Source organism: Indicator indicator, unplaced genomic scaffold (assembly GCF_027791375.1).
Source record: "Indicator indicator isolate 239-I01 unplaced genomic scaffold, UM_Iind_1.1 iindUn_scaffold_52, whole genome shotgun sequence".
NCBI classification, from domain to species: Eukaryota; Metazoa; Chordata; class Aves; order Piciformes; family Indicatoridae; genus Indicator; species Indicator indicator.
The window spans coordinates 54,382-82,000 of NW_026539187.1; the positions used below are offsets into that span (position 1 = coordinate 54,382).

The 27,619-nt window shown below is 54.7% G+C and overlaps 3 protein-coding genes across 6 annotated transcripts in view; 1 reads left to right on the forward strand and 2 right to left on the reverse strand.

Moving 5' to 3' along the window:
- Positions 1-572: 572 nt before the first annotated feature.
- GEMIN6 (gem nuclear organelle associated protein 6) lies at positions 573-7,620 on the reverse strand. 2 transcript variants are annotated; one of them, XM_054398392.1, is made up of 3 exons: positions 7,263-7,620; positions 4,999-5,131; positions 573-1,845 (listed from the first exon to the last, which is right to left on the reverse strand). In XM_054398392.1, exons 2-3 carry the CDS (start codon positions 5,124-5,126, stop codon positions 1,470-1,472), a joined length of 504 nt encoding a protein of 167 aa, XP_054254367.1. In that variant the 5' UTR covers positions 5,127-5,131; positions 7,263-7,620; the 3' UTR covers positions 573-1,469. The 2 variants fall into 2 exon arrangements, with proteins under 2 accessions (XP_054254367.1, XP_054254368.1); XM_054398393.1 differs by having other exon boundaries at positions 7,253-7,620.
- A 385-nt stretch (positions 7,621-8,005) lies between these two features.
- On the forward strand, positions 8,006-17,189 carry SRSF7 (serine and arginine rich splicing factor 7). Of its 3 annotated transcripts, none has more exons than XM_054398423.1 (8): positions 8,006-8,039; positions 8,406-8,586; positions 8,743-8,919; positions 9,874-9,948; positions 10,553-10,657; positions 11,473-11,532; positions 14,067-14,102; positions 16,915-17,189. In XM_054398423.1, the coding sequence occupies exons 1-8, from the start codon at positions 8,012-8,014 to the stop codon at positions 16,967-16,969; spliced, it is 717 nt and encodes a 238-aa protein (XP_054254398.1). In that variant the 5' UTR covers positions 8,006-8,011; the 3' UTR covers positions 16,970-17,189. The 3 variants fall into 3 exon arrangements, with proteins under 3 accessions (XP_054254398.1, XP_054254397.1, XP_054254399.1); XM_054398422.1 differs by having other exon boundaries at positions 10,553-10,654; positions 11,479-11,532; XM_054398424.1 differs by lacking the exon at positions 14,067-14,102.
- Positions 17,190-18,143: 954 nt separating this feature from the next.
- The window catches only part of GALM (galactose mutarotase), a 15,595-nt gene continuing 6,119 nt past the window's right edge, over positions 18,144-27,619 (reverse strand). Inside the window, exons 3-7 of the mRNA XM_054398397.1 lie at positions 22,691-22,897; positions 20,823-20,904; positions 19,238-19,379; positions 18,708-18,882; positions 18,144-18,221 (exon numbers count right to left, since the gene is read on the reverse strand). Coding sequence (XP_054254372.1) covers positions 18,144-18,221; positions 18,708-18,882; positions 19,238-19,379; positions 20,823-20,904; positions 22,691-22,897 — 684 coding nt within the window. The remainder of the gene's footprint in view (positions 18,222-18,707; positions 18,883-19,237; positions 19,380-20,822; positions 20,905-22,690; positions 22,898-27,619) is intronic.

Sequence of the window (27,619 nt, forward strand, 5' to 3'; positions counted from 1 at the left end):
GTGGCACCAGATGCCCAAGCTAACTAAATCTGTCACCATCATTTGAACAGTGGTGCAAAGAAAGAGCAGAAGAGACAAGAACCATTTGTTCCTGTTGTCATCCAGATGGAGAGCTGAAGAATTTGTGACATTGGCATAGAATCACAGAATAGATTAGGTTGGAAGGGACCTTGAAGTTCCAACCACCCCTGGCATGGGCAGGGACACCTCCCCCCAGCCCAGGATGCTCAAGGCCTCATCCAGCCTGGCCTTGAACACCTCCAGGCAGGAGGCATCCACAGCCTCCCTGGGCAACCTGTGCCAGTGTCTCACCACCCTCACTGGCAAGAATTTCTTCCTCATCTCCAGCCTCAATCTGCCCTCCCCAAGCTTCAACCCATTCCCCATTGTCCTATCACAACAAGCCCTCATAAAAACTCCCTTCCCAGCCTTCTTCTAGGCCTCCTGCCAACCTCTTCAGGGAGACCCATGCAGCAGCACACCTCCAGCAAAGGATTTCAAAGGAAAATCAGCAGGAACCTGAGTGATCTGAAGTAATTTCCAACAAACCACAGCAGGAATGAGGAAGGTGTTTTATTAGCAAGGGTTAAAAAGCCTTTTCAAATGCATTTGAGCACAGTGATGTGGTTTTGTGCTATCTCAAGAACAAATACCCCAGGAGATAAATGAAGGCTCTAAAGGCTGCTGCTGCCTGGATTAATAATCTAATGACAGTGACTTCTGCATTGTGTGTCACTGGAAGCTGAACACAAAGCATTAAGGAACACAAACATTTGGAATGGTAAGAAATTCTCTGAGGAACAAAGGTCTTTCAATCACTGCTGCCCTAAACTAACAAATCTGGGTTTAAAACCTGCTGTTTGCCTGCTAACTTTCCCTAATAACTTTACCAGTTTGGACCTACATTTTAATTCATGTTCTGAAACAGAAGAATGGTTGTGGGAAAAAAAAAAAAAACACAACCAAATGAACAAAAAAAGGCTTTCTGAACAATTTTTTTTGTCATCTGGGAAGTCCAAGGGACACAATTCTTTTTCAAAAATAAAAACAAACAAACAAACAAACTAACTGAAAGTATCTGGTAAGCAAGATCAATCAAACTGTAGGTAAAATATTGAATCAGCTTGAAAGGAAGGTGGAAGAAAAACACAGGTTCGAGTTGATCCTCCTGTTTTACAATACTGTTACAAAAAATACTTACTCAGCTTTTACATCAACTTAGTGCTGATATAAGAACCTGAGAGAGTAAGCTGTAAGCTGTACCAGGGTCATTTCATCCACCACCATTAGCCCATGGCTTGTATTTTGATAACAAAAGAATAGGGCAGGAAAAAGGCTTTGTCCGTTTAGTTCATCCCATTCTTCCCTTGCAAAACTCCTATAAAAACATCCCAAATCCCCAGCATTTTTGCCAACAGTTCCTAAAACAGGGTGGGGACACCCATTCCTACTGCTCGCAAGAGAGGACATCACTGTTGTTTTTCCAGGTAGCCCTGTACCAAGCCTTGAACTCGAGACAGAATGATTTCGTTAGAGCTGCTGCACGCTTCCGGCCCGTAGGGTGGCTCAATCGTCAGCACCCCAGCCACACAGAGAGTCCCTCCTGACTCGCTTTGCTCTGTCACAGGGATGTGGTTTGTTTCTAACCAAGTCTTCAAGCTGTTCTTCCTCTTCTCGAGCTCCTCTGGGCTGTAGGCTTTGCTCTCTTCAGGTGCGAAGATGGTAGAAAGCTTCTGCCTCATTTCCTCGTCCCCTTCTTGCAGTATCTCGACCTCCTGCACGGCGTGGCCCAGGACAACTGAGATGGACACTTTTTCATCCTCTAGGAATGTTGCAAGGATAATACTGTCAAGGAAAGAGGGATGTTTCATAGAATCAGTCAGGGTTAGAAGGGACCACAAGGCTCATCCAGTTCCAACCCCCCTGCCATGGGCAGGGACACCTCACACTACAGCAGGCTGGCCAGAGCCTCATCCAGCCTGGCCTTAAACACCTCCAGGGATGGGGCCTCAACCATCTCCCTGGACAACCCATTCCAGGCTCTCAGCACTCTCATGGGGAAGAACTTCTTCCTCACGTCCAATCTGAATCTCCCCACTTCCAGCTTTGTTCCATTCCCCCCTGTCCTGTCGCTACCTAAGATCCTAAATAGTCCCTCCCCAGCTTTCTTGGAGCCTCCTTCAGATACTGGAAGGCCACAAGAAGGTCACCTCAGAGCCTTCTCCTCTCCAGACTAAACAGCCCCAACTCTTTCAGTCTGTCCTCATAGCAGAGGTTCTCCAGCCCTCTGCTCATCCTGGTGGCCCTTCTCTGGACACCTTCCAGCACCTGCAGATCCCTCTTGTAATAGAGGCTCCAGAACTGGACACAGTACTCCAGGTGGGGTCTCACAGAGTGGAGTAGAGGGGGAAAAATCACCTCCCTGGCCCTGCTGGCCACACTTCTCCTGATGCAGCCCAGGCTCTGGTTGGCTTTCTGGGCTGCAAGTGCACATTGACAGCTCCTGTTGAGCTTCTCGTGCACCAGCACCCCCAAGGCCCTCTCCTCAGGGGTGCTCTCCAGCCAGTCCCAGCCCAGCTTGTATTTGTGTTTGGGATTGTCACTGTGCTTAACTGAAGACTGAGAAGCACAGGCCAAGATTCTTGGGGCATCAGCGTAAGTGAGGCCATATAGAGTACCCAGCACCTTTCACAGACTCACAGCCTGCACTGGGTTGGGAGGGAGCCTCCCAGCGCATTTTGTCCAACCCCCCTGCACTCAGCAGGGACCCCTCCAGCTAGAGCAGGCTGCACAGGGACACAGCCAGGCTGAGCTTGGATGGCTCCAGGGCTGGGGCCTCAAGCACAGCCCTGGGCAGCCTGTGCCAGTGTCTCACCACTCTCCTTGGGCACAACTTCCTCCTCAGCTCCAACCTCAAGCTGCCCTGCTCCACTTTCAAACCACTGCCCCTTGGCCTATCCTTTCCTTGAAATCCATGCTGCTATACCCTTAAAATACTGAACATGAAGGGCTTTGAGGGCACTTCTGACCTTGGATGTGCAATTGCTCTCAAGCAGCAGCAGGTTACTTTAAAAAAGCAAAGTGCACATTAAAACCAGGGCTGACCAGCTGAGTATTTTTGTGCAGGATTGCCAATCTTGCTGAAGAAACTTCAAAACCAACAATACCTTGATGCATTCAGCATTTCAAAAGCAGCCAACAACATCAGAACCTTCTAATGACAAATTCTTAATATTTCCTGATGGGTCATTACTAAAACAGTAATATATTTTCTTTAAAATGAGGGTTGCTAGATTCTGACCTGAAAACTATTATTTCAGGATCACAACAGGAACACAGCACAGTTCAGGCTTGTGTGGTGGGAGCTTAGTCTTTTCCCAAGGGCACTTACATCCCAGAGGTCCTAAAAAACAGAGGTAGGAAGGCAGCTTTCTAGGATCTCTACTCCATATATGAAGAGAGAGGATCAGAAAATTTCTAGAACTTGATGTCAGTCCTTTGCTAATCTGCTGCTGCCAGCAACAGTGGAATGACTTTTTGGAAAAGTGCCATGAAACATGCCTTGATTTTAGCCTGGGCCATCTTCAGTCTCACTCCAAGCTGCACACACCTTTCCTATTAACATGATAAGCATCTCCAAGAGAAGATTTGAGAGTATTGGAGCTATTCCAGAATTGAAGTAACAACCAATTCTTCTGGAGCACATCAGAAACTGGTATTTTAGTCTCTAGCCTCCATCTTGTGCTCATGTGGGACAAGTTTACAATCAAAAAGCTATGAAAAAGCTCTGGCAGCAAGGAGCCAAACTTCTCCCTATTCCCTGGAGTGTTCTGCCTTTCAAACCCTGGTGTGAAGTCACTCACTGGAGATACCAAAAACCTGTGCTACCACAATCTGCCCAATGCCCCTGTTGATTTTCCCTGATTCCTCTCCAGATCAGGCACTAAACCCTCTGGCTAGGGGTGAAAATCAGGGACAGAGGTATAAGGATTCCAACATTTAGCATTAAAAACATTCCTGCTCCCTTTATGAAGCAGGGTTAAAAGCAATCATTAATATGTGCATGTAATTTAAAGGACTAACCTCATGTCTACAATGAAGACAGCTTGAATCCATTCATCATCCATTCCCAAAACTCTCAGTTGTTTGAATGAGACTAAAGTGGGTTGAGAACAAGGGGCCTGATCAGCTACAATACTGGGGGTGCTCGTGGGGGAGAAGCTGGACAGGAGCCAGCAATGGGCACTGGCAGCACAGAAGGCCAAGGGCAGCCTGGGCTGCAGCCAAAGCAGTGTGGGCAGAGCTGGAGAGAGAGGATCCTGCCCCTCTGCTCTGCTCTGGGGAGACCTCACCTGCAGGGCTGCGTCCAGCTCTGGAGCCCTCAACACAGGAAGGACATAGATGTGATGGAGAGGGTCCAGAGGAGGCCAGAGAGATGCTTAGAGGGCTGGAGAAGCTCTGCTGTGGGGATAGGCTGGGAGAGTTGGGGCTGTTCAGCCTGGAGAAGGTTCCAGGGACACCTAATAGAAAGTACCTGAAGGGGCTACAAGAAGGCTGCAGAGGGACTGATCCCAAAGGCCTGCAGGGACAGGACCAGGGGCAATGGCTTCAAACTAGAGCAGAGCAGATTGAGATTGGATGTGAGGAAGAAGTTCTGCAACAGGTTGCCCAGGGAGGTGCTTGGGGTCCCACCCCTGGAGATATTCAAGGTGAAGCTGGACAAGGCCCTGAGCAACCTGCTCTAGTGGAGGATATCCCTGCTGAGTGCAAGGGGTCAGACTGGATGAGCTTTGGAGGTCGTTTCCAGCCCAGCCCATTCTATGGTTCTCTGACTCTACTGCTTTCTCCTAGACCTTGTCAGTTACAAGAACAGGGCACATAAGCCCTTCCTTGCAGCTTTGGCTCCGGAATAGGTTTGCTTCACTCCTGGGATCTTTCTCTTCCTGGCAACCTTGTTTTCTCTTAGCTTTACAGAAACACACAAGCTTTGATACTCACCTGGCAGAAACTGGATCCACTGTTACCACCCACCCTTCATAGTCGAGTTTCTCAACTGCAGCAACTTTCACCATTTTGTTCAGATACTTTTCCCAGTCCAGAGGGCTTTTCTTCTGCCACTCATTCATCTTTCCTACACCCAGAACACAGAAAACAGGCCAGAACCGTTGTCAGAAGCAATGAATCATTTTGCCTTTTTTTTTTTTTTCCTTCCACATCAGATGTGCCTTTACCTGCAGGTAAAGATCTGAAGCAGAGTCTGCTTTTAAAAGCAAACCTTCACACGAGTGCTTGGCAGTTTTTCAACTGCCTCCATCCCGGGATCCCTCCCCGGAGGGGGCTGGAGAGGAATGTGGCAGCGCCCTCCAGGGAAGGCAAAAGGAGGGAAGAAGCTCCGCGATCTGCCCTCCCGGCTCCCTGGCGCTGCCACCCGCCTCCGTGCCCGCCTGCTGCCGGCTCCACGGCGGCAGGAAGGGGTCGCTCCCCGGGGTTCCCCCCGCAAGCCCGCTCACCGAGCCGGTGTCCGCCAGCCGCCCGCTTCCGACCGCGGGCGGCGGGGAGCGCCTGGCCCTGTGTTCCCGGGCGGGACCTCGGCGGCGGCACTTGGAGGGTGCTTTGAGCAGGAGATGGGAAGCTTCTGAGGCGGAGAAACGCACGGGTCTGGAGCGCTGCACAAACCCGAGTGTGCACAGAGATCAGATAGGTTTTTATAGACGGGGCCAGGATGCAAAAGGAGGATGGCAAAGCACTGAAAGCCACCTGGCACCTTCTGCCTCACTTCAGTAGGGTTTGCAGAGCCAGGTAGAGAGCCTAGAAGAGCCTGCAAGCCTGTTCCAAAAACCTGTGTGTAAACTGGCATGGATGTGTGTATCAGCTCCACAAAAATAAGCTCTTTTTGTTCCCAGACACACACAGATCCCCACCACCCTCCCCAAGAAAGCTGTTCTAAATACTGATGAAAAGCTTCCTACAGATCATAGAATTGTGGCCTCCTCTGGACCCTCTCCAGCAGCTCTAGGTCTCTCTTGTGTTGGTGGCCCCAGAGCTGGACACAGCCCTGCAGGTGAGGTCTCCCCAGAGCAGAGCAGAGCAGAGGAGCAGGATCCTCTCTCTCCAGCTCTGCCCACACTGCTTTGGCTGCAGCCCAGGCTGCCCTTGGCCTTCTGTGCTGCCAGTGCCCATTGCTGGCTCCTATCCAGCTTCTCCCCCCCAAGTCCTTCTCTGCAGGGCTGCTCTCAATCTCATCCCCCCCAACCTGCATTGGGACCGAGGCTTGCCCTGCCCTAGGTGCAGGACCTTGCCCTTGGCCTTCTTGAAGCTCCTGAGGTTCTCCTCAGCCCAGCTCTGCAGCCTGCCCAGGTGCCTCTGGATGGCTCCCATCCCATCCTTCAGCCTTATCAAGCACACCACTCAGCCTGGTGCCATCTGCACATGCACTGAGGGTGCCTCCACCTCACTGTATCATTGACGAAGGCACTGGCTCCCAGTTCAGACCCTTGAGGGACACCACCTGTTGAAGTCCCTTGTTGAAGCAAACAAAGCCACCATAATTTCAGTAATTTTAAGTGAAAGCAAGCATAAAACAAAACCATCAAGGGTGGAAAATGAGGTTGTCTTATTTTGCAGGCACAAAGAGCTAATTTCATTCTTTTTTTTTTCTTTTTTTGTTTGTTTTGGGGAGTTTTGTTATTTTTTGTTTCTTCTGGTGAAGTTTCTATTTTTCAGTTCACCATCCAGCACTATGGGAACTATTGATGAAAGGCTATGCCACTGTATCCAGCTACTATTTTCCTTTCAGTTTGTTGATTAGCAGATCTAATTGCTTTTATTCTCAGAGTAAGCAACACAATGCAAGCCCTTAGCTTCTGTTGGAAGTAGTGGAAAGAATGAAAGTGGTTTATTGTCCCAACAGCTTCCTAAAAGGACCCATTCTGGATCTGTGTGGAGGGTGGTTCATTCCAAAGTCCCTTTTGAGCAAAAGATTCCAAACATCTTTGGTTTTCATTCCCGCTAGCCTCATTCCCTACTGTTTTGGCTTTTCCTTCTCTGGTACTGCCAGGGTGGTTATTTAATTTTCCTAACCCACGCAGTTCTTAAGCTGGTATTTTATCCTAGCTAGTCACTAAGACACAGGAGCTTTTTACTTAAACATAAGGAAAGCTTCCAAGGGTGCCAGAGCACCGCCACAGGTTTCCCAGAGAGATTGTGGAGTCTCCTTCTCTAGAGACTTTCCAAACCTGCCTGTACAACCTACCTAAGCTTACCTGCTCTAGCAGGTGACGATCTCCAGAGGTCCCTTCCGACCCCACTGCGCTGGGATGCTGCGGTCTAAGCCGTGTGTGATGGATACCGGTCACTACCGTGGGCCGTCTCTAGGCTCTGTACGTTTAACCATGATCACGGTCCCGAAGAGGTGCCGTTCTCCCAGCTCCAGCAGCTTTAGCTAGAGCTGCGCAAGCACCTGGCGCGGACCCAGTCCCACATACGCAATTCGGGAAATAAAAAGAGCTCGGCGCTTTCCCGGGGAGGGCAGCTCTGCCGGTATACCGCACCGCCTTCGCGAGCTTACAGCGGCCCTTTCGGGAGCATGGGAGCGGACCCGAAGCGCTTCCCTCAGCCCCGCGGCAGAGACAGACCGGCAGGAGCAGTGGCCCCCGCTCGGGAAGCGGCTTCCTGCCCTCGTCCCGTTCGCTCGCCACGAGGCCCTCCTGTTGCCGCCGCCGGAAGCTCTCCTCGGTGACGCAGCAGCTACCGGGCAATACCTGAAGTGGTGCTGGGTACAAGAACGCGTGGAGGAAACCACCCAGACCCAGCTCCCGCCGCAAGCCCCCGGTCCGCCCACTCGGGCGTTCCCGGCCCTACCCCGCGGTCGCCGCGGCAACCAGCGGCCCCTCCGCCCCGCGCCCCACCGCCTCGCGCGCATGCGCGCCGCCGGCCGCGGGAGGAGGGCAAGAGGGGGGGCAGGGGGCGTGTGGCGCGTGCGCGCGAAGCGGCGGGCGGAGGGGCCGTCAGGATGTCGCGTTATGGCCGCTATGGAGGCGGTGAGCTCTCGTGTCTCGCCGACCGCGGGGCGGCCGTGCGGAGCGGAATGCGAGGGTGGGCTGCGGAAGGGGGGGGGGGAGGAGGTGCGGAGGCGATAGCCGCGGGGGAGCGGGGCAGCCGGCGAGGCGGCAGGAAGGCAAGGCGGCCTTGGCCGCCGTTGTCGTCGCCGCCGCCATTTTGCGTCAGCGGCCGTTGGGGGAGGGGGTGCGCCCGCGCGTGCCGCTTCTCGTGGTTAAGGCGGGAACGGGCCGCGCCGACAAGATGGCGGCACCCTCGGGGGCGCGGGGGGGTGTCGGCTCACACACGGGAGGGGGCCGAGCCGCTTTAGTCCGATCCCGCGGTGATAGCGCTTTTGCTCCCGGCAGAGACCAAGGTGTACGTGGGCAACCTGGGCACAGGCGCCGGCAAAGGCGAGCTGGAGAGAGCCTTCAGCTACTATGGGCCGCTTAGAACCGTGTGGATCGCCAGGAACCCACCGGGGTTCGCCTTCGTGGAGTTCGAAGACCCGCGGGATGCCGAGGATGCGGTCCGCGGACTGGATGGGAAGTACGTGTGCAGTTCAGGTGTCGGCAGGAGCCGCAAGCGCTTTGAAGCCCGGACAAAGGCCTCTGGGCTTTCCCCCTGGCTCGTCCGCTCCTTGGCGGCTGTGCCGTGAGCGGTACCACCCCGTTACGCTTAACGGCCGCCCTGGGCTCGTTGCAGGGTGATCTGCGGCTCCAGGGTCAGGGTGGAAGTGTCGACGGGCATGCCCCGTCGCTCCCGTTACGACAGGCCTCCTGCGCGGCGCCCCTTCGACCCTAACGACAGATGCTACGAGTGCGGGGAGAAAGGCCACTACGCATACGACTGTCACCGCTACAGCCGCCGCAGGAGGAGCAGGTACGTGTGGGGCCGGCGCGGCCGCCTTTGCTTCGCCAGTTCGGCTGGTGTGTAGCTCTTGTTAGCAAAGAAGACAATGTTGTACCATTTTTATTTTTTTTTTTTAATTTAAGCCTTTTTTTTTTTTTTTTAATGCTAGAATAAATGTATAGGTGTATATGACAATTTGTTGCTATTTCTACCGAATGTTACTATCTTAATAATCAACCTGGTCAAAACCTTTCAGGTTTCTTCGTTTGAGTCAGTCGCCTTGATTCAGAATGTCACGAGCCTTAAGATTTCTTGCTGAGGCGCCTTGCAAATCCGACACTTAAGATCCTCCTAGACCTTGAGGTGATCAGCATAAGAGGCCAGATCCCCTCGAGCCATCTACACGTAGCTTCACCTTATACTTTGAGGGCAGAAAGTTTGAGACGGTGATCGCCGTAGCAGTAAATTTGGCTTTCAATTGGGGCCCCCCCCTCCGGTTTAGAAAGAGGAACAGCAGATTGACCACATGCCCAGCTAGACAAATCTTCTTGCGTCAATCAAGCCTCCCCCTGGCTCTCTGGGCTGTCAGTTTGATCGTCGTTAGATTGAAGAGAACACCTAGATGCAGCGATCGGCTATAGATACTTCTAGACCGTCTAGATCTGCTAGACCTTGGGCCAAAGAGGGTCGACCTGCAAACTTGCAAGGTTTATTTTATACATCCACATTACAGTGTTTTCTATTCTAAATGTTAAATTCTGCAATGTCATTCAGCTTTTTTTTAAACGATTTTTCTAGGCTAGTAAAAATGCTCAAAAGACGAGTAGGCCCAGAGATGATTTATTTTTTCTTTTTCCAACAACTGACAGATGTTAGTTCTTTAGTTGTCTGAAATCAGTTTTGACTTCAGCAGGGCCTCACGTGCACAGCTTGCTGCTGCTGCTTGCTGCTTCCTGATACCTCTTTTCTCTAACCTAAACCCAGGTCCCGGTCTAGATCTCGCTCCAGGTCCCGTGGCAGGAGGTATTCTCGCTCCCGCAGCCGCAGTCGGGGTAGGAGGTGAGCTTTAGTTGTTTTGTTTTGTTTTTTTTTTATTATTCCTATTTGTTCTTCTGCTTAGATAAATCCCAGAATTGTTAAGGTTGGAAGGGACCTCAAGGCTCAGCCAGTTCCAACCCCCCTGCCATGGGCAGGGACACCTCACAGTACAGCAGGTTGCTCACAGCCACATCCAGCCTGGCTGCAAAAACCTCCAGGGATGAGGCTTCCACCACCCTGGGCAACCTCTGCCAGGCTCTCACCACCCTCATGGGGAGCAACTTCTTCCTAACATCCAATCTGAATCTCCCCACTTCTGATTTTCTTCCATTCCTCCCAGTCCTACCCTTCCTTGACACCCTCAAAAGTCCCTCCCCAGCTTTCTTGGAGCCCTTTTCACATCCTGGAAGGCCACAAGAAGTTCTCCTGGGAGCCTTCTCCTCTCCAGCCTGCACAACCCCAACTCTCTCAGGCTGTCTCCAAAGCAGAGCAGCTCCAGCCCTCTGCTCGTATTCATGGCCCTTCTCTGAACACCTTCCAGCATGTTCATAAAGCTGTGCTTTGGCCAACTCTTTAGTTGGCCCTTTTTTAATATTTTTTTGTGGCTGTTTATGTTTTTCTGCAGGTCCAGGTCTGCTTCCTATCGCAGGTCCCGCTCCATTTCTCCTCGTAGGTCTCGGTCTGTGTCTCCTCGCCGGTCCCGCTCGGCTTCCCTGAAGAGATCCAGGTAATTGAGGAACAAGATTGGAGAGCCTTGTGATCTTTTTCAACTTCTTCAAGGGTGTCTGGGTAGTAGGGCTTCAGAAGGCCTTGGCCTCAAGAAGTCAGCCTCAAAAAGCTGCTGGAAATAGTAGTTCACAGGCTCACAGGATGTTAGGGGTTGGAAGGGATCTCTGGAGAGCTTCCAATCCAAGCCCACTGCCAGAGCAGGACCAGAGAATCCAGCACAGGGCACACAGGAACACATCCAGACAGGGCTGGGAAGTCTCCAGAGAAGGAGATTCCACAACCTCTCTGGGCAGCCTGCTCCAGGCCTCTGGGACCCTCCCAGGGAAGAAGTTCCTCCTCCTGTTGAGGTGGAACCTCCTGTGCTGCAGTTTCCATCCATTGCCCCTTGGCCTATCCCAGAGCACAACTGAGCAGAGCCTGTCCCTGTCCCTGTCCCCTGCCTCCTGACCCCCAGCCCTCAGCTATTGATAGACATTGATCAGATCCCTCTCAGCCTTCCCCTCTCCAGACTAAACAGCCCCAGGCCCCAGCCTTTCCTCACCAGGCAGTGCTCCAGTCCCTTCAGCATCCTTGGACTCTCTCCAGCAGATCCCTGTCCTTCTTGAGCTGGAGTGCCCAGAACACACAAAGTTGATCTTCCAGGCCTGGCCATGGGGTTAGTTTTGAGAGCTAACCCAGCTGCATATCCCCTGATGAATGTTGGTGTCCACAGTGGCCAGGGAATGTGTAGCTCTTGGGTGCAACACATAGGCATTCATCTAAGTAGTGCTGTAATTGTCTTTTGCCTCTGGTTGAGTTGACTTCTTTGATTTTTCTTTCCAGGTCTAGATCAAGATCCAGATCTAGATCCAGATCTGTTACGTGGCCCCGTAGCAGGTAAGATCTTTTCCATGACTATGTCTACAAGTTGCCTGAAAGCCTCCTTAAGCTTTCTGAGGGCTGTTAATGTTTTTCAGAAGTGCTGTTTTCTCTGCACTAACTTCTGGCCCCCTCCCTGGAGGTGTTGAAGGCCAGGCTGGATGAGGCCTTGAGCAGCCTGGGCTGGGGGATGTGTCCCTGCCCATGGCAGGCAGCGGGGTTGGAACTGGATGAGCTTTAAGGTCCCTTCCAACCCAAACCATTTTGTGAATCTGTGCACTCAAGGGTCTGTAGCTACAAAAAGCAGTGCAGAAAGTGGTTGTTTGTCTTCCTCACTGGTAGCCAGGTCCTGATCATGACCACAGGCACTGTTTCAATCAGCTGCTCTAGCAAACACATTGAGAATTAAGATGAAAAGTTTTGGATTCTTTCTGTTTGTGTACACAAGACGGTCAGAGAAACCAGGATGCCCTTCCAGCAGGGTGTTACTGATGTGTGTAGGCAGGCAAGTCCTAAAGGGCTTGCTGGTGACCTGAGTGTTGCAGCTGTTTCTAGTTCTGTTGCACACCAATCCACAGCAGCTGAAGGAAGTTTGATAGCAATGCCTGACAGAATCATTTCCTACCAACAAATCTGCCCTGAGAGTAACAATTCAGATTCTAAAGGCACCCAGGATTGTTCTCTCAGAAGAAATTAGGGATGGACAAGTACAGTACAAGTGGGAAAATGTTGATGCTTAGCTCATGAAGTCACTATGAAACTTCCACCTGAGGCAATGTAAAGGTGGTTTCCTTACAGAAGAATCAAATGGACAGCACCCAGAGCCAGGCTCTTGGTTCCTCAAGGAGACAGACTGAACGGGTATGATGTGATGTTTGACAGCATCAAAGCCACTTGAGCACTTCAGTTGTTCTTTCAGGTGACATTATTGTTCTCATGGTGCTGCAGTCTTGCCTCAGACTGAGGGTTTGGATACTTCCTCACAAGGTGTAAGTCTGGACAGGTGTAAAAAAGATGTTTGGAGAAGTGCATGTCTAAGATGAAGTGCACTGAGAAGAGACTTGGTGGAACATGCTGCCTGCAGTCAGTTCCAACTGTAGTAGAGTCATAGAATCATAGAATGGTTCAGGCCAGAAGGGACCTCCAGAGCTCATCCAGTCCAACCCCCTGCACTCAGCAGGGACATCCTCCACTAGAGCAGGTTGCCCACAGCCCTGTCCAGCCTCACCTTGAGTATCTCCAGGGGTGGGGTCTCAACTACCTCCCTGGGCAACCTGTTGCAGTGTTCCAGCAGCCTCCTGGTGCAAGAGACTCTGCTCTGCTCTGCTCTCATTTCAAACCATTGCCCCTGGTCCTGTCCCTGCAGGCCTTTGGGAGCAGTCCCTCTGCAGCCTTCTCGTAGCCCCCTTCAGGTCCTGGCAGGCTGCTGTTAGGTCTGCCTGGAGTCTTCTCTTCTCCAGGCTGAACACCCCCAGCTCCCTCAGCCTCTCCCATAGCAAAGCTGCTCCAACCCCCTGAGCATTTTCTTGGCCTTCCTCTGGCCCCTCTCCATCAGGTCCATGACCTTCCTGTGCTGAGGGCTCCAGAGCTGCACACAGTACTGCAGGTGAGGTCTCACAAGTGTCAGAATCAGCTCTCTGGCTCTGCTGGCAATGCTGCAGCCCAGGCTGTGATTTGCCTTCTGAACTGCAAGCTCACCCTGTAGTAGTAGATGTAGTCCCTCTGTGGAGGTGCAAGGGTAGATGAGGCCTGGAGCTACCTGGTCTAGTGGGAGGTGTCCCTGCCCGTGTCAGGGGAGTTGGAACTGGATGAGCTTTAAGGTCCCTTCCAGCCCAACCCACTGTGTGAATGTTTGCCTTGCTGAGGACATGCAGCACCCCAGGCTCCCTGCTGAGCTGTGTTTCTTCTCCTTGCTGTAGGTCAAGGTCTCATGGCAGGTCGAAGTCTGGCTCCCCAGCTAAGAGGTAAGCAGACAGATACATCTGGAATTCATTTATTAGGTTTGCATAGTAAGAGTCTGGTCCTGTAGAAAACAATTCCCCAAACATGGCTGAGAGGAATGATGAAATTCCCTCTGCAGCTGTTGGGACTCTTTCCTAACCCAGCTCTTTGTTTTCGTTAACTCTCTGCCACTTCCACCACAGCACTGATATTTTTTGTGTGTGTTTGTGCTTAATCTGTTAAATTCTAATCAGACAAAGAGCTTCAGCTTTTCTCATACTGCTACTAAACCAGGAGGAATTGGTGATGTTTCTTTTCCCCATGCCTCACCTCCATGCTGCTGCTTGGTTTTGCCTGCTGAAGGTAGCTGCTTAAAGTGAGCCTTCACAATAAATGACTTGAGAATCCCTGGGGGGTGGAAGTAAAGGTTGATTCAAAAACTTGGCTGGTTTACAGGACACCTGGTTAGATTCTCACCATCATTTCATTGCTATCCAAGACCTTGACTGTTGGTTGGTTGTTTTTTTTCTGGGTTTTTTTGTTTTGTTTTGTTTGTTTTCAATAATCAGAAGTTGGGTTTAAGGTGCATTGCTGCTCTTCTTTTTTGACAGTCACTCCAAATCCCAATCACCATCTCCAAAGAGAAGGTAGGTTGGGCTCCCTGCTGCTAACAGACACCCCTGGAGCTGGCATTTCAGCATCTCCACTGCTCTCTGCTGGCCACTTTGCTGCTTGTAGGAAAATAACATTTGGCAGAGAGGCCTTTGCCAGGAATCACCTAGTGATGGTGGGTTGGTGGGTGGCAATATCCATGGGGGAGGGATTCCTTAGCTACTGGTTATGTAGCTGTAGCCTTTGCCACAGTCCCCACAGCAGCCTGGTCTGTAAGCTGCAGAGGAGGTGTGGGCTGGATGTGTGGACTGTGCAGTGGGTAAGGAGTTGGCTGGAGGAGAGCATCCAAAGGGTAGCGGCCAACATGGATGTCCAGATGGACACGGGACAAGTGGAGTCCCTCAGGGTCTGTAGTGGGACCAGTGCTGTTCAGTCTCTTCATCAGTGACAGGGAGGGAGACTGAGGCACCCTCAGCAAGTGTGCAGATGGCACCAGGCTGAGTGGTGCAGTCAATCAGCCAGAGGGACAGGATGGCATCCAGAGGGACCTGGACAGACTTGGAGAGGTTGGGCTGAGGAGAACCTCAGGAGGTTCAAGAAGGCCAAGGGCAAGTCCTGCACCTAGGTCAGGGCAAGCCTCGGTCCCAATGCAGGCTGGGGGGGATGAGACTGAGAGCAGCCCTGCAGAGAAGGACTTGGGGGTGCTGGGGGTGGGGAGAAGCTGGAGAGGAGCCAGCAATGGGCACTGGCAGCACAGAAGGCCAAGGGCAGCCTGGGCTGCAGCCAAAGCAGTGTGGGCAGAGCTGGAGAGAGAGGATCCTGCCCCTCTGCTCTGCTCTGCTCTGGGGAGACCTCACCTGCAGGGCTGTGTCCAGCTCTGGGGCCCCCAACACAAGAGAGACCTGGAGCTGCTGGAGAGGGTCCAGAGGAGGCCAGAGAGATGCTGAGAGGGCTGGAGAAGCTCTGCTGTGGGGACAGGCTGGGAGAGTTGGGGCTGTTGAGCCTGCAGAGGAGAAGGCTGCAGGGAGAGCTCAGAGCTGCATTTCAATGTCTGCAGGGGAGCTATTTAGGAATCAGCTTTGAGTCTCATTCAAAGCTATCATTGGATTGGGGAATAACTGTGGGAACCAGCTTGTGAGTAAGAGCTACAGTGAGGCTGGGAAGGACAGAGGGGAGTAAGCCAGCAGGGCAGGCAGCCATGGAGACTGAGGCTGTTGGTTTTGCTGCTATTACTCAGGATTGGTTCCCCCAATAAACTGGTAACCAGGGGGAGTGTGCACAGAGGTGGTGAGACAGAATCAGCACCTTAAGCTGGAGGAGGGCAGATTAAGGTTGGGCAGGAATTGTTGCCAGTGAGAGTGGGGAGACACTGGCACGGGTTGCCCAGGGAGGCTGTGGCTGTCCCCTCCCTGGAGGTGTTCAAGGCCAGGCTGGATGAGGCCTTGAGCAGCCTGTGCTGGTGGGAGGTGTCCCTGCCCATGGCAGGGGGTTGGAACTGGGTGATCTTCAAGGTCCCTTCCAACCCAACACACTGAATTTTTCCCTAGTTTGAAGTCTTATAAGAGTCCATTTTTACAGCTTCACTGTTGAGGTTTTGTGGGGAGGGAGCTATCTCCTAGTAAGAATTGCAGTGGGCCTGCCACAATGTATCCCTTGCCTTGCTGATCTTTCTGCCCTGCAAGTTGTTTCTTTGGGGGTTCTTACCCCCAGCCTGCCCAGAGAGGTTGTGGAGTCTCCTTCTCTGCATACCTTCCAGTCCCACCTGGATGAGTTCCTATGTGCCCTGCCCTGGGTGACCCTGCTCTGGCAGGGCTTGGACTTGGATCGTCCCTGGAGGTCCCTTCCAACCCTTAACATTCTGTGATTCTGTGAACTTCCACACTTAAATTTGCTTCATTTCTAAAGGTGGAGTCTAATGTCACAGTCATAAGGGACTGGAGTAAGGTTCAGCTGAAAAAGGTCTTTACAAGCTGCAAAGTCACATTCAGTAGTACCCTTTAGATGGCTTAGAAGCATGGGCAGCAGCTTGAGGGAGGGGATTCTGCCCACTTCACTCTGCTCTGGTGAGACCTCACCTGGAGCATTGCCTCCTGCCGTGGAGCCCTCAGCACAGAAAAGACATGGACCTGGTGGAGAGATTCTGGAGGAGGGCCACAAAAATGCTCAGGGAGTTGGAGCAGCTCTGCTCTGGGGACAGGCTGAGGGAGCTGGGGGTGTTCAGCCTGGAGAAGAGGAGACTCCAGGCAGACCTAACAGCAGCCTGCCAGTACCTGAAGGGACTACAGGAAGGCTGCAGAGGGACTGATCCCAAAGGCCTGCAGGGACAGGACCAGGGGCAATGGTTTGGAATGAGAGCAGAGCAGATTGAGATTGGATGTGAGGAACAAGTTCTGCAGCAGGAGGCTGCTGGAACACTGCAACAGAATGCTCAGAGAGGTGGTTGAGGCTCCATGCCTGCAGATATTCAAGGGGAGGCTGGCCAGGGCTGTGGGCAACCTGATCTAGTGGAGGATGTCCCTGCTGAGTGCAGGGGGTTGGACTGGGTGAGCTTTGGAGGTCCCTTCTGACCCAAACCCATTCTGTGGTTAAGTTTGTCAGCAGTCAGTGATTCTTTTATTCGGAAGCAGAGCTGAAAGGGAGTCCAGGTGGGGTATGGAGTCTCCCTCTCTGGAGATATTCCAGACCCGTCTGGATGTGTTCCTGTGTGCCCTGCCAGGATGACCCTGCTGTGGTGGGGGGGTTGGGCTGTTTGAGCTCTGGAGGTCCCTTCCAGCCCCTCACCTTCTGTGATTGATCAACCCCAGCCGAATCCCAAAACCTTCACTCTGACCTCTCCTTTCCTTGCAGTCGTTCTCCATCGGGAAGCCCACCAAGGAGTGCAAGCCCTGAGAGAATGGATTGAATTCCTGAAGTGGATCCTTTAGGAAGAGAATTATTTTGCCTACAAGGGATTTGGTGGTGTCTTTGTAAATGTCAGAGTGTAGATAGCAGAGTTTATCGACTAAGAAACTGGGCATGCTCTGGGGAGCCACTTACACCACTAGGCTAGCACAGGGGGTAGGGGGGTCTCGTTCTGGTATGGATGAACTCCCTGTGTGAGATGCAACCCTGGGATGTTTTTTATTGGCACATTGCAATAAAAATGTGTATTTTTAACTAAACCCCAAACCTCTCTGGAGTAACCCTGCTGATTGTCTTAACTGCCCTTTGGATGATGCTAGCTCTGTGCCACCTCCACCCCAGCAGTGACTTCAGAGCTGTGTCCCCTCGAGCCAGCCCTTTCTCACAGCTCTTGTGCAATGTTCTTTGCTGAAAGGATCATTTTCTGCTCCACTCTTGGCATTTAAAACCCACCTCTGCAGATGGCTAAACCTTGGCATTTCCCCTTGTTTTTTTATTCCTTTGTGGTGGTTTTTCCTCCTGGCTCTTCATTTTTCTGCTGGGCCCAAAAAGTTTCAGGGTGAGCTTTCATTCAAGTCACTTCCACCTTTGAGGTGAATAAACATCTGCAGAAGGCTCCAGAAAGAGAGAGCAGGAGGCAGCAGAGCTCACAGCACTTTGCTGGGAAGAGCTGAGGGAAAGAGCAGGCACAGTGCCCAGCACAGTGCCCACTGCTGCCCTGCTGCAGTCTGAGCTGGCACCTGCCATGGCCCCACACAGGAGGTTTCCAGCACAGTGCCCACTGCTGCCCTGCTGCAGTGTGAACTGGCACCTGCCATGGCCCCACACAAGAGGTTTCCAGCACAGTGCCCACTGCTGCCCTGCTGCAGTGTGAGCTGGCACCTTCCATGGCCCTGGACAAGGGGTTTCCAGCACATTTTTACTGTGAAACCAAACTTCACACAGGAGGTGAGATGGGATGGAGAACAAGAGAGCAGCAGAGGTGGTGGCAGGAGTTAAATCCAGCAGAAGCCACCGGTGAAAACCCGAGAGGAGAAAGAAGTTGCCAACTGGGAATGTTGCATCACCCGGGGTGGCCTGAAGGCGGCGCTCAGCACCTGGCTGGGATCCCGGCAGGGGTCCTGGCTGGCCTGCTGGAGGCACCGCTGGGCGGCAGGAGCTGGCATCTCCGGGCCTCAGGCGGCGCTGAAGAGGAGCCAGGTGGTGTGGTTGTACTCCTCCCCCGGCCGCAGCAGGGTGCTGGGGAAGTGAGGCTGGGGAGGGGAGGAGAGGCAGCAGCACATCAGCGACTCTGAGGGACAGCAGTGGACCAGGGAAGGTCACCAGGCCCTGGCTGTGTTCCCTCGGCCTTCCGGGGCTGTCCTGTGGTCCCCCAACCCCCACCCCGCACTGGTCCCTTGCCCCCTGGCTGAGTGGCTAAGTGCTCTCCCTGGTTGGGTTCAGGCCGTGTGGAGAGGCTGTGGGAGAGACTCCCGTGGGGGTCTCCTGCTCTAGAGCCATGCCCTGGGGAAGCTGTGGTGCCCAGGGCTGGGCTCCACTGCACTGCCTGAGCCCTGCAGCCCTTGCAGCCCTGCTGTGTCCTGTGCTGCTTCTGTGTCCTGGCTACTTCTGCTGCTTGCAAAGCATTCCCTCACCACATGAACTCTGTGCTCATCTTTACCAGCCCAGAGATGTGGAGGGCGTGGGGGTGATATGGAGCCCTGGCACAGGATCCCAGAGGGGCCAGGGGCAGAGCTCACCTTGTTGACAGCATCAGGCCAGCTCTGAGTTTCCAGGCAGAAAGCTGAGTGCTTGGGGTAGGTGGCAGCACCTTTGCCTTTCAGGGAGCCATCCAGGTTGTTCCCAGTGTAGAACTGAATGCCAGGCTGGGTGGTGTGGACCTCCATGGCCCTGCCGGTGGGTGGGTGGCGAGCCCTGGGGAGATGGCAGGGCAGGATGTCAAGGGGCTGGATGACGCCAAGGGGCTGGATGACGCCAAGGGGCTGGATGCTCAAGAGGCTGGATGGCAATGGGCTGGATGGCAACGGGCTGGACGCCAAGGGGCTGGAATGGCAACGGGCTGGACACCAAGGGGATGGATGCCCAAGAGGTTGGATGCCAAGGGGCTGGACGCCAAGGGACTGGATGCCCAAGGGGCTGGATGCCAAGGGGCTGGATGGCAGTGGGCTGGACGCCAAGGGGCTGGATGCCAAGGAGCTGGATGGCAAGGGGCTGGCCGACCCCGCTGGCTCCAGGGGATAGGAGACGGCTCCCGGGCTCCCAGCCTTACCTGGCCACCAAGCGGCGAGCCCCTGCCTGCTGCAGGCAGAAGTTGTGGTCGAAGCCATCCAGGCGGAAGTTCCGCAGGTGCTTCCCCAGCTCCACAGGCTGCCGGAGATCAAAGGCGGTGCCCTGCACGGCGGCCACCTCCCCTGGGTGGGCAGAGCACGGCGTCAGCCCACGGCCGCTGCCACCCGCCCCGGGCTGAGCTCCCTGCTCCGCTCAGCTTGGCCTGATCCTTGCATTCCCGCGGCCCTGCTTCCAACAAGCTTGCCCCGTGGCTGGTGCATCACCACCTTGGCCCCCAGCAGAGCTGTCAGCCCCTGGGGACACTGCAGGGAGGAGCCTGGGACAAAGCAAAGCCGAAGGAGCCCGAAAACAAGAGGCAGGGCTTGGGCAGGTAACTGTACAAACAAATTCATGGAAAGCTGCAACTTCAGAGCAGAACATTGATAGACTTAGACGATTGCTCTCCCCACCCCACCCCACCCCCCCCCCCAAAAAATAAAGAAATTAATCCAGCTACAGCTCTGAGCAAACATCCATGAGGGTGGTGGGCAGGGGCTGGAGTCTGGAATCACAGAATCACAGAGTGGTAGGGGCTGGAAGGGACCTCCAAAGGTCATCCAGCCCAACCCCCCTGCCAGAGCAGGGGCACCCAGGGCAGGGCACACAGGAACACAGCCAGGTGGGCTTGGAAAGGCTCCAGAGAAGGAGCTTTGAAGTGCGGGAGTCAGCGAAGTGTGATGCAGGAGGACACAAATGTCCAACCAGGCTGCAATGGCAGCTGAGGAAAAGTCAGGATGAAAAGCATCACTCAGGTCCACCAAGTGGACACTCAGAGCAGCTCCTCCCAGATACCTGAGACCAGCACCTGGGCTCTGCCCACTCTGTTCAGCTGCTGTGGAACTGTGCCCATGGATGAGGGCCCTGCTGTGCCTAGGGTCCCATAGATCCCTTGTTGTACCCTTCCCCCTCCTTTCTGGGCAGTGCTGTTCCCTGACAGCCACAAAGACTGCTCTGGAAAAGTGTTTCCATCACCTGCAGTGCTGTGTGCAGGTCTGGAGCCTTCAACACAGGAAGGACATGGACCTGATGGAGCAGGTCCGGAGAAGCAGGTCCAGGAGAATGCTCAGGGGGTTGGAGCAGCTCTGCTGTGGGGACAGGCTGAGGGAGCTGGGGGTGTTAAGCCTGGAGAAGAGAAGACTCCAGGGGGACCTTAGAGCAGCCTGCAGGTACCTGAAGGGGGCTACAAGAAGGCTGTAGAAGGACTGATCCCAAAGACCTGCAGGGCTACAGGACCAGGGGCAATGACTTCAGACTAGAGCAGAGCAGATTGAGATTGGATGTGAGGAAGAAGTTCTGCAGCAGGAGGCTGCTGGAACACTGCAACAGGTTGCCCAGGGAGGTGGTTGGGGTCCCACCCCTGGAGATACTCAAGGTGAGGCTGGACAGGGCTGTGGGCAACCTGATCTAGTGGAGGATGTCCCTGCTGAGTGCAGGAGGTTGGACTGGATGAGCTTTGGAGGTGCCTTCCAGCCCAGGCCATGCTATGATTCTGTGCTTCCCTGTGCCACAGGTCCCACACCACCTACCTGTAGGAATCTTTGTGTCATCCACAGGCAGGTAGGAGTCTGCTTCAATTGAGACCTCATGGTCGTAGATATCTCCTGAGCCCTGCAGGAGGATGGGAAATGCTGGGATTCATCCTGCAGCCCTTCCAACCATCCCAGCAGCCCTCAAGCACACCCAGGAAGGGGCTGCCCACTTTGGTGCTGCAGTTGGTTTGTTTAGTGCCTTGGCCATCTTCCCACCTCGACCCTGGGCACAGGACAAAGGTACCAGCACAGGCAAGAACCTGCATGGGACTGAGGAGCTGGAAACACTGCAGGGCTGAGACTGCCTGAACTCAGAATCATGCAGCCAGAGAACTGTTTGGGTTGGAAAAGGCCTTCAGGATCATGCAGCCCAACCCTTGCCTAGCTCTGCTGAGGCTGGTGCCAACCCTCAGCACCACAGCTCTGCCTCTTTGAAACACGACCAAGGGATGGGCATTCAACCACCTCCCTGGGCAGCCTCTGCCAGGCTTTGAGAACCCTTTCAGGGAAGGAGTTTCCAACCCAAACCTCCCCTGGGGCTAGTTGAGGCCTTTTCCTCTCCTCTTCTCACTTGTTACTAGGGAGAAGAGACCAACCCCTGCCTGGCTGCAGCCTCCTCTCAGGGAGCTGTAGAGAGCAATGAGGTCTCCCCTCAGCCTCCTTTTCTCCACACTTAAACACCCCCAGCTCCCTCAGCTGCTCCTCTCCAGCCCTCTTCTGTACCTCACCAAGCACTGTCACCCTGGAGATCAACTGGCCAAAACACCCTGGCTGCTGAGCACACAGTGGCAGGCAAAAGGGGAAGGAAGCAAACAGGAGGAAGTGCAACACATCCTCCTGGCTCATCCTCTGCAGAGCAGGAGCTTGTGCTGCTCTTCCTCTCCTGTAGCCCCAGGTATGCTGTCAGGGAGCCTGCTGGGCTGGAAGGTGAGCAGGATGAAAGCTGAGCCTGCAAGTCTAATCTGAGCAGCAGTTCCATGCTCAAAGGTCCCCTGTTCCTCTGGGCCCAGGTCTGAGCTGCACTGGGAGCACCAAGGGAGGGAGAGCTAACAGCTGCCCAGCACTGTCAGGGCAGCAGTCTGGGCAGACCTCCACCTCCTGTATGGAGGGGCTGAGATTCTCTCACTAACACTTGTGAGGGTGTTGGTCTCACACCTCAATGTGACAGCTCTGGGTCATCCTACAGCTCTGGGTCATCCTACTGCTCTGCCCAGCAACCTTCTGTTTCCCAGGCACCTTTCATCCAAGCCCAGTTATTAACTGGATAAGACTAAAAGGCAGGGAGCCTCCAAGGGCATCTTGCCCTGCCCCTGGGCCTAGCACTCCAAGCCCTTCTCAACAGTCCCTCCCCAGCCTGCCTGCAGCTCCCCTGCAGACATTGAAATGCAGCTCTGAGCTCTCCCTGCAGCCTTCTCCTCTGCAGGCTCAACAGCCCCAACTCTCCCAGCCTGTCCCCACAGCAGAGCTTCTCCAGCCCTCTCAGCATCTCTCTGGCCTCCTCTGGACCCTCTCCAGCAGCTCCAGGTCTCTCTTGTGTTGGGGGCCCCAGAGCTGGACACAGCCCTGCAGGTGAGGTCTCCCCAGAGCAGAGCAGAGGGGCAGGATCCTCTCTCTCCAGCTCTGCCCACACTGCTTTGGCTCAGCCCAGGCTGCCCTTGGCCTCAGGTGAGGTCTGTGTGGTTCAGTCCTGTCCCAGCTCCCAAGCTGCCTGTAGCCCACAATGCACAGCAACCACCTCCAGCACTGTGTCCCTAGGAGCAAAGCAGTGTCCCCAGAGCAGCACCTTGGGCCCAGTGCCCTTAGGAGAAGCCCAAGGGTCACCACCCCACACCCCCCCAGGCTTTCTCCTGCTGCAGAGGGCTTACCTGCCCTGCCAGGTTGAAGTAGGCATGGTTGGTGAGGCTGATGGGTGTCACCTGGCTGGCCTGGGCACGGTAGTTGATGGCCAGCTCCCTGCCACTCAGGGTGTAGGTCACCCAGACCTGCAGGGCACCAGGGTAGCCTTCCTCCCCATCAGGGCTGAGGCGGAAGAAGCAGACCCCGCTCGGGACGACCTGGGGGCTCCAGAGAACCTGCAAGGAGTGTGACCAGAGAAGGGCTGTGAGGACAATGAGAGACCTGGAGCACCCCTCCTATGGAGACAGCCTGAGAGAGTTGGGGTTGTGCAGGCTGGAGAGGAGAAGGCTCCCAGGAGACCTTCTGGTGGCCTTCCAGGATCTGAAGGGGGCTGCAAGAAAGCTGGGGAGGGACTTTGGAGGGTGTGAGGGAGTGATAGGAGTGGGGGGAATGGAGCAAAACTAGAAGTGGGGAGATTCAGTATGTGAGGAAGAAGTTCTTCCTTATGAGGGTGGTGAGAGCCTGGAATGGGTTGCCCAGGGAGGTGTTTAAGGCCAGGCTGGATGAGGCTCTGGCCAGCCTGATCCTGTGTGAGGTGTCCCTGCCCATGGCAGGGGGGTTGGACCTAGATGATCCTTGTGGTCCCTTCCAACCCTGACTGATTCTATGATTCTAAGACCAGGAAACACCCAACCAGGTGACCAAGACAAGTCACAGCCAAGAGATAGAGTGTCCTGTTTCTGTCAGGGCTGACCACAAGTCTTTGCACACTGACTCTTACCTATCGGGAGGGGGGCTTGAGAAGGGCTCCTGTGGGCCATAGCACACAAAGCCCTGCCTGGGAGGTGTCACTGTCTGGTCCCCACCAAAGGAGAGCTGGAGAGAGAGGATCCTGCCCCTCTGCTCTGCTCTGCTCTGGGGAGACATCACCTGCAGAGCTGCATCCAGCTCTGGGGCCACCAACACAAGAGAGACCTGGAGCTGCTGGAGAGGGTCCAGAGGAGGCCAGAGAGATGCTGAGAGGGCTGGAGAAGCTCTGCTGTGGGGACAGGCTGGGAGAGTTGGGGCTGTTGAGCCTGCAGAGGAGAAGGCTGCAGGGAGAGCTCAGAGCTGCATTTCAATGTCTGCAGGGGAGCTGCAGGCAGGCTGGGGAGGGACTGTTGAGAAGGGCTTGGAGTGCTAGGCCCAGGGGCAGGGCTTTGAAAGTGGAGCAGGGCAGCTTGAGGTTGGAGCTGAGGAGGAAGTTGTGCCCAAGGAGAGTGGTGAGACACTGGCACAGGCTGCCCAGGGCTGTGCTTGAGGCCCCAGCCCTGGAGCCATCCAAGCTCAGCCTGGCTGTGTCCCTGTGCAGCCTGCTCTAGCTGGAGGGGTCCCTGCTGAGTGCAGGGGGGTTGGGCAAGATGCCCTTGGAGGCTCCCTCCCAACCCAGTGCAGGCTGTGAGAGGTGATTTGCCTTCAGCCAGCAAAGCCTTCAGAGAGGCAGGAGGGACCAGGTCCCTGGTGTGCAGGAGACAGTCTGGAAGCCAGGGGTGCAAGGGAATGCATGCTTCCAGCTCCAGCGCACAGGGCTCATAGTGAAACTTTAAACTATCAGCCAAATCACCCCAGGACTGCTCTTTTTTTTTTTTTTTTTTTTTCATCCTTTTGGTTCCTGAGGAGCATTTGGTGGGAGTCTGCTGCCTGTTCACATTGCACTGCCCAGCAGTGAGCTTTGGCACCCACACATCCTGACTTTTGCCTTCTGCCCTTTCACAGAAGAAAACATTAACCCAGGAAAGCAGCTTCCCCTGCATGTCCACCTGTGTTCTGCTGGGGAAGCTGGGGATCAGTTCCCTGCTGCTTGCAAGGGAGCTGGCAAAGCCAAGCCAAGGAAAGCAGACCCCTGAGCCTGCTATGCCATTAGCAGGGTCAGCAGCAAGGCTTTCAAGAGAGGAGATGCTCCACTGCCCAGGGAGGTGGTGGAGTCCCCAAGCTGGAGGTGGTTTGGATGTGGTGCTTGGGGCTATGGTTCAGGGGTGAGCCTTGCAGAGTAGGGGCAGTGGCTGGACTTGGTGCTCCTGAGGGGCTCTTCCAACCTGAATGGTTCTGTGATTCTGTGATCAACTCCCACAGCCACTGCAGTGGGGAGCACTCCTACTACACCTTTCCTCATCATCTAGACTAGACGTTAGGAAGAATATTTCCCCAGCAGGAGTGGTCAGGCACTGGGATGAGCTGCCCAGGGAGGTGGTGGAGTCCCCAAGCCTGGAGGTGTTTCAAGGTGGTTTGGATGTGGTGCTTGGGGCTATGGTTCAGGGGTGAGCCTTGCAGAGTAGGGGCAGTGGTTGGACTTGGTGCTCCTGAGGGGCTCTTCCAAGCTGAATGGTTCTGTGAGTCTGTGATTTATCTCTGGAGGACACAGGGAAGGGCTGGAGACAGTGATGCTGGAAAAGCAAACAGGAATGGGATTCAGTTTCTGCAAACCCAGGACCTTCTGACTCTGGGAGCAGCTGTGGGCAGGGAACAGCCTTGAACTGAGAGGTGCTGAGCCTCTGTAGGTCACTGCTCCCCAGGAACTTTTCCCTGGGCACTGGCACAAGTCCAGCACCAACTCTGGGGCAGCAGGGCTGGCACCTGAGGAGATTCCAACATGCGTGGGGCTGCATCCTCATCACCACATCCCAAGGCAGGCTCTGCAGGAGCAGCACCTTGCCAACAGCCTGTGGGCCAGGTGACACCAGAGAATCCTAGACTCACAGAACTGGCAGGGTTGGAAGAGACCTCAAGGCTCAGCCAGTCCCAACCCCCCTGCCATGGCCAGGGACACCTCACACCACAGCAGGTTGCTCACAGCCACATCCAGCCTGGCTGCAAAAACCTCCAGGGATGAGGCTTCCAGCACCTCCCTGGGCAACCTCTGCCAGGCTCTCACCACCCCAAATAGGGAAGAACTTCTTCCTCACATCCAATTTGAATCTCCCCCCTTCTAGTTTTGCTCTATTCCCCCCAGTCCTATCACTCCCTCACACCCTCCAAAGTCCCTCCCCAGCTTTCTTGGAGCCCTCTTCAGATGCTGGAAGGCCACCAGAAGGTCTCCTGGGAGCCTTCTCCTCTCCAGCCTGCACAACCCCAACTCTCTCAGTCTGTCTCCAAAGCAGAGGTGCTCCAGCCCTCCACCAGGACCTGCCAGGCTGATTCTCACCTTGTCAAAGCCCTTGGCTCCTCCATGCAGGCTGTTGGGCCCATTGTTGAGGAACAGCTGGTACTCCTTGCCCTCCAGGGTGAACCTCCCCTTGGCAATCCTGTTGGCGACGCGCCCCACGACGGCGCCGAAGAAGGGATGCTTCCTGGTGTACCCTGCCCAGGGAACAGCACATGCTCAGGCAGGAGCAGTGGGGGCAGGGGAGCTGCTGCCCAGCTGTGCTCACACACACAGAGGTGGCTCCTTTATTCCCACAGCACTGAAGAGGTGACTGCAGTTCTGGTGCTTCACAGGACATAGCTAAACAGCCATGAACACAGGCACAGCCTGCACTGGGTTGGGAGGGAGCCTCCAAGGGCATCTTGCCCAACCCCCCTGCACTCAGCAGGGACACCTCCAGCTAGAGCAGGCTGCACAGGGACACAGCCAGGCTGAGCTTGGATGGCTCCAGGGCTGGGGCCTCAAGCACAGCCCTGGGCAGCCTGTGCCAGTGTCTCACCACTCTCCTTGGGCACAACTTCCTCCTCAGCTCCAACCTCAAGCTGCCCTGCTCCACTTTCAAAGCCCTGCCCCTGGGCCTAGCACTCCAAGCCCTTCTCAACAGTCCCTCCCCAGCCTGCCTGCAGCTCCCCTGCAGACATTGAAATGCAGCTCTGAGCTCTCCCTGCAGCCTTCTCCTCTGCAGGCTCAACAGCCCCAACTCTCCCAGCCTGTCCCCACAGCAGAGCTTCTCCAGCCCTCTCAGCATCTCTGTGGCCTCCTCTGGACCCTCTCCAGCAGCTCCAGGTCTCTCTTGTGTTGGGGGCCCCAGAGCTGGACACAGCCCTGCAGGTGAGGTCTCCCCAGAGCAGAGCAGAGCAGAGGGGCAGGATCCTCTCTCCAGCTCTGCCCACACTGCTTTGGCTGCAGCCCAGGCTGCCCTTGGCCTTCTGTGCTGCCAGTGCCCATTGCTGGCTCCTGTCCAGCTTCTCCCCCACCCCCAGCACCCCCAAGTCCTTCTCTGCAGGGCTGCTCTCAATCTCCTCACCCCCAGCCTGGACTGACTTCCAGGGTTGGCCTGACCCAGGTGCAGGACCTTGCACTTTGCCTTATTGAACCTCATGCTTACACACCTGTGATTAAAACAGTCTGATGGGATTTGTGCTCTGCAGATTTGCAGAGAACGCCTCTGGCCCTGCCCTTCTCTGGGTGACACAATGCTGCTCTTTTAGGGGGGCACACTGCAACCTGGAGCAACCAGTGTCCCAGTTCCCTATCTATCAGAGGGAGGATCTGGAGGGGCTGGAAGGTGTCCAGAGAAGGGCCACGAGGATGAGCAGAGGGCTGGAGCTGCTCTGCTCTGGAGACAGCCTGAGAGAGTTGGGGTTGTGCAGGCTGGAGAGGAGAAGGCTCCCAGGAGACCTTCTGGTGGCCTTCCAGCATCTGAAGGGGGCTCCAAGAAAGCTGGGGAGGGACTTTTGAGGGTGCCAGGGAGTGATAGGAGTGGGGGGTTGGGGGGGTGGAGCAAAAGTAGAAGTGAGGAGATTCAGACTATATGTGAGAAAGAAGTTGTTCCCCATGAGGGTGGTGAGAGCCTGGCACAGGTTGCCCAGGGAGGTGGTGGAAGCCTCATCCCTGGAGGTTTTTGCAGCCAGGCTGGATGTGGCTGTGAGCAACCTGCTGGAGTGTGAGGTGTCCCTGCCCATGGCAGGGGGGTTGGAACTGGACGAGCCTTGAGGTCCAAAGCAGTAAATGCTGCTTAAATCACTTGATTGGTTTGTGTTGTTTGTTTCTTTTT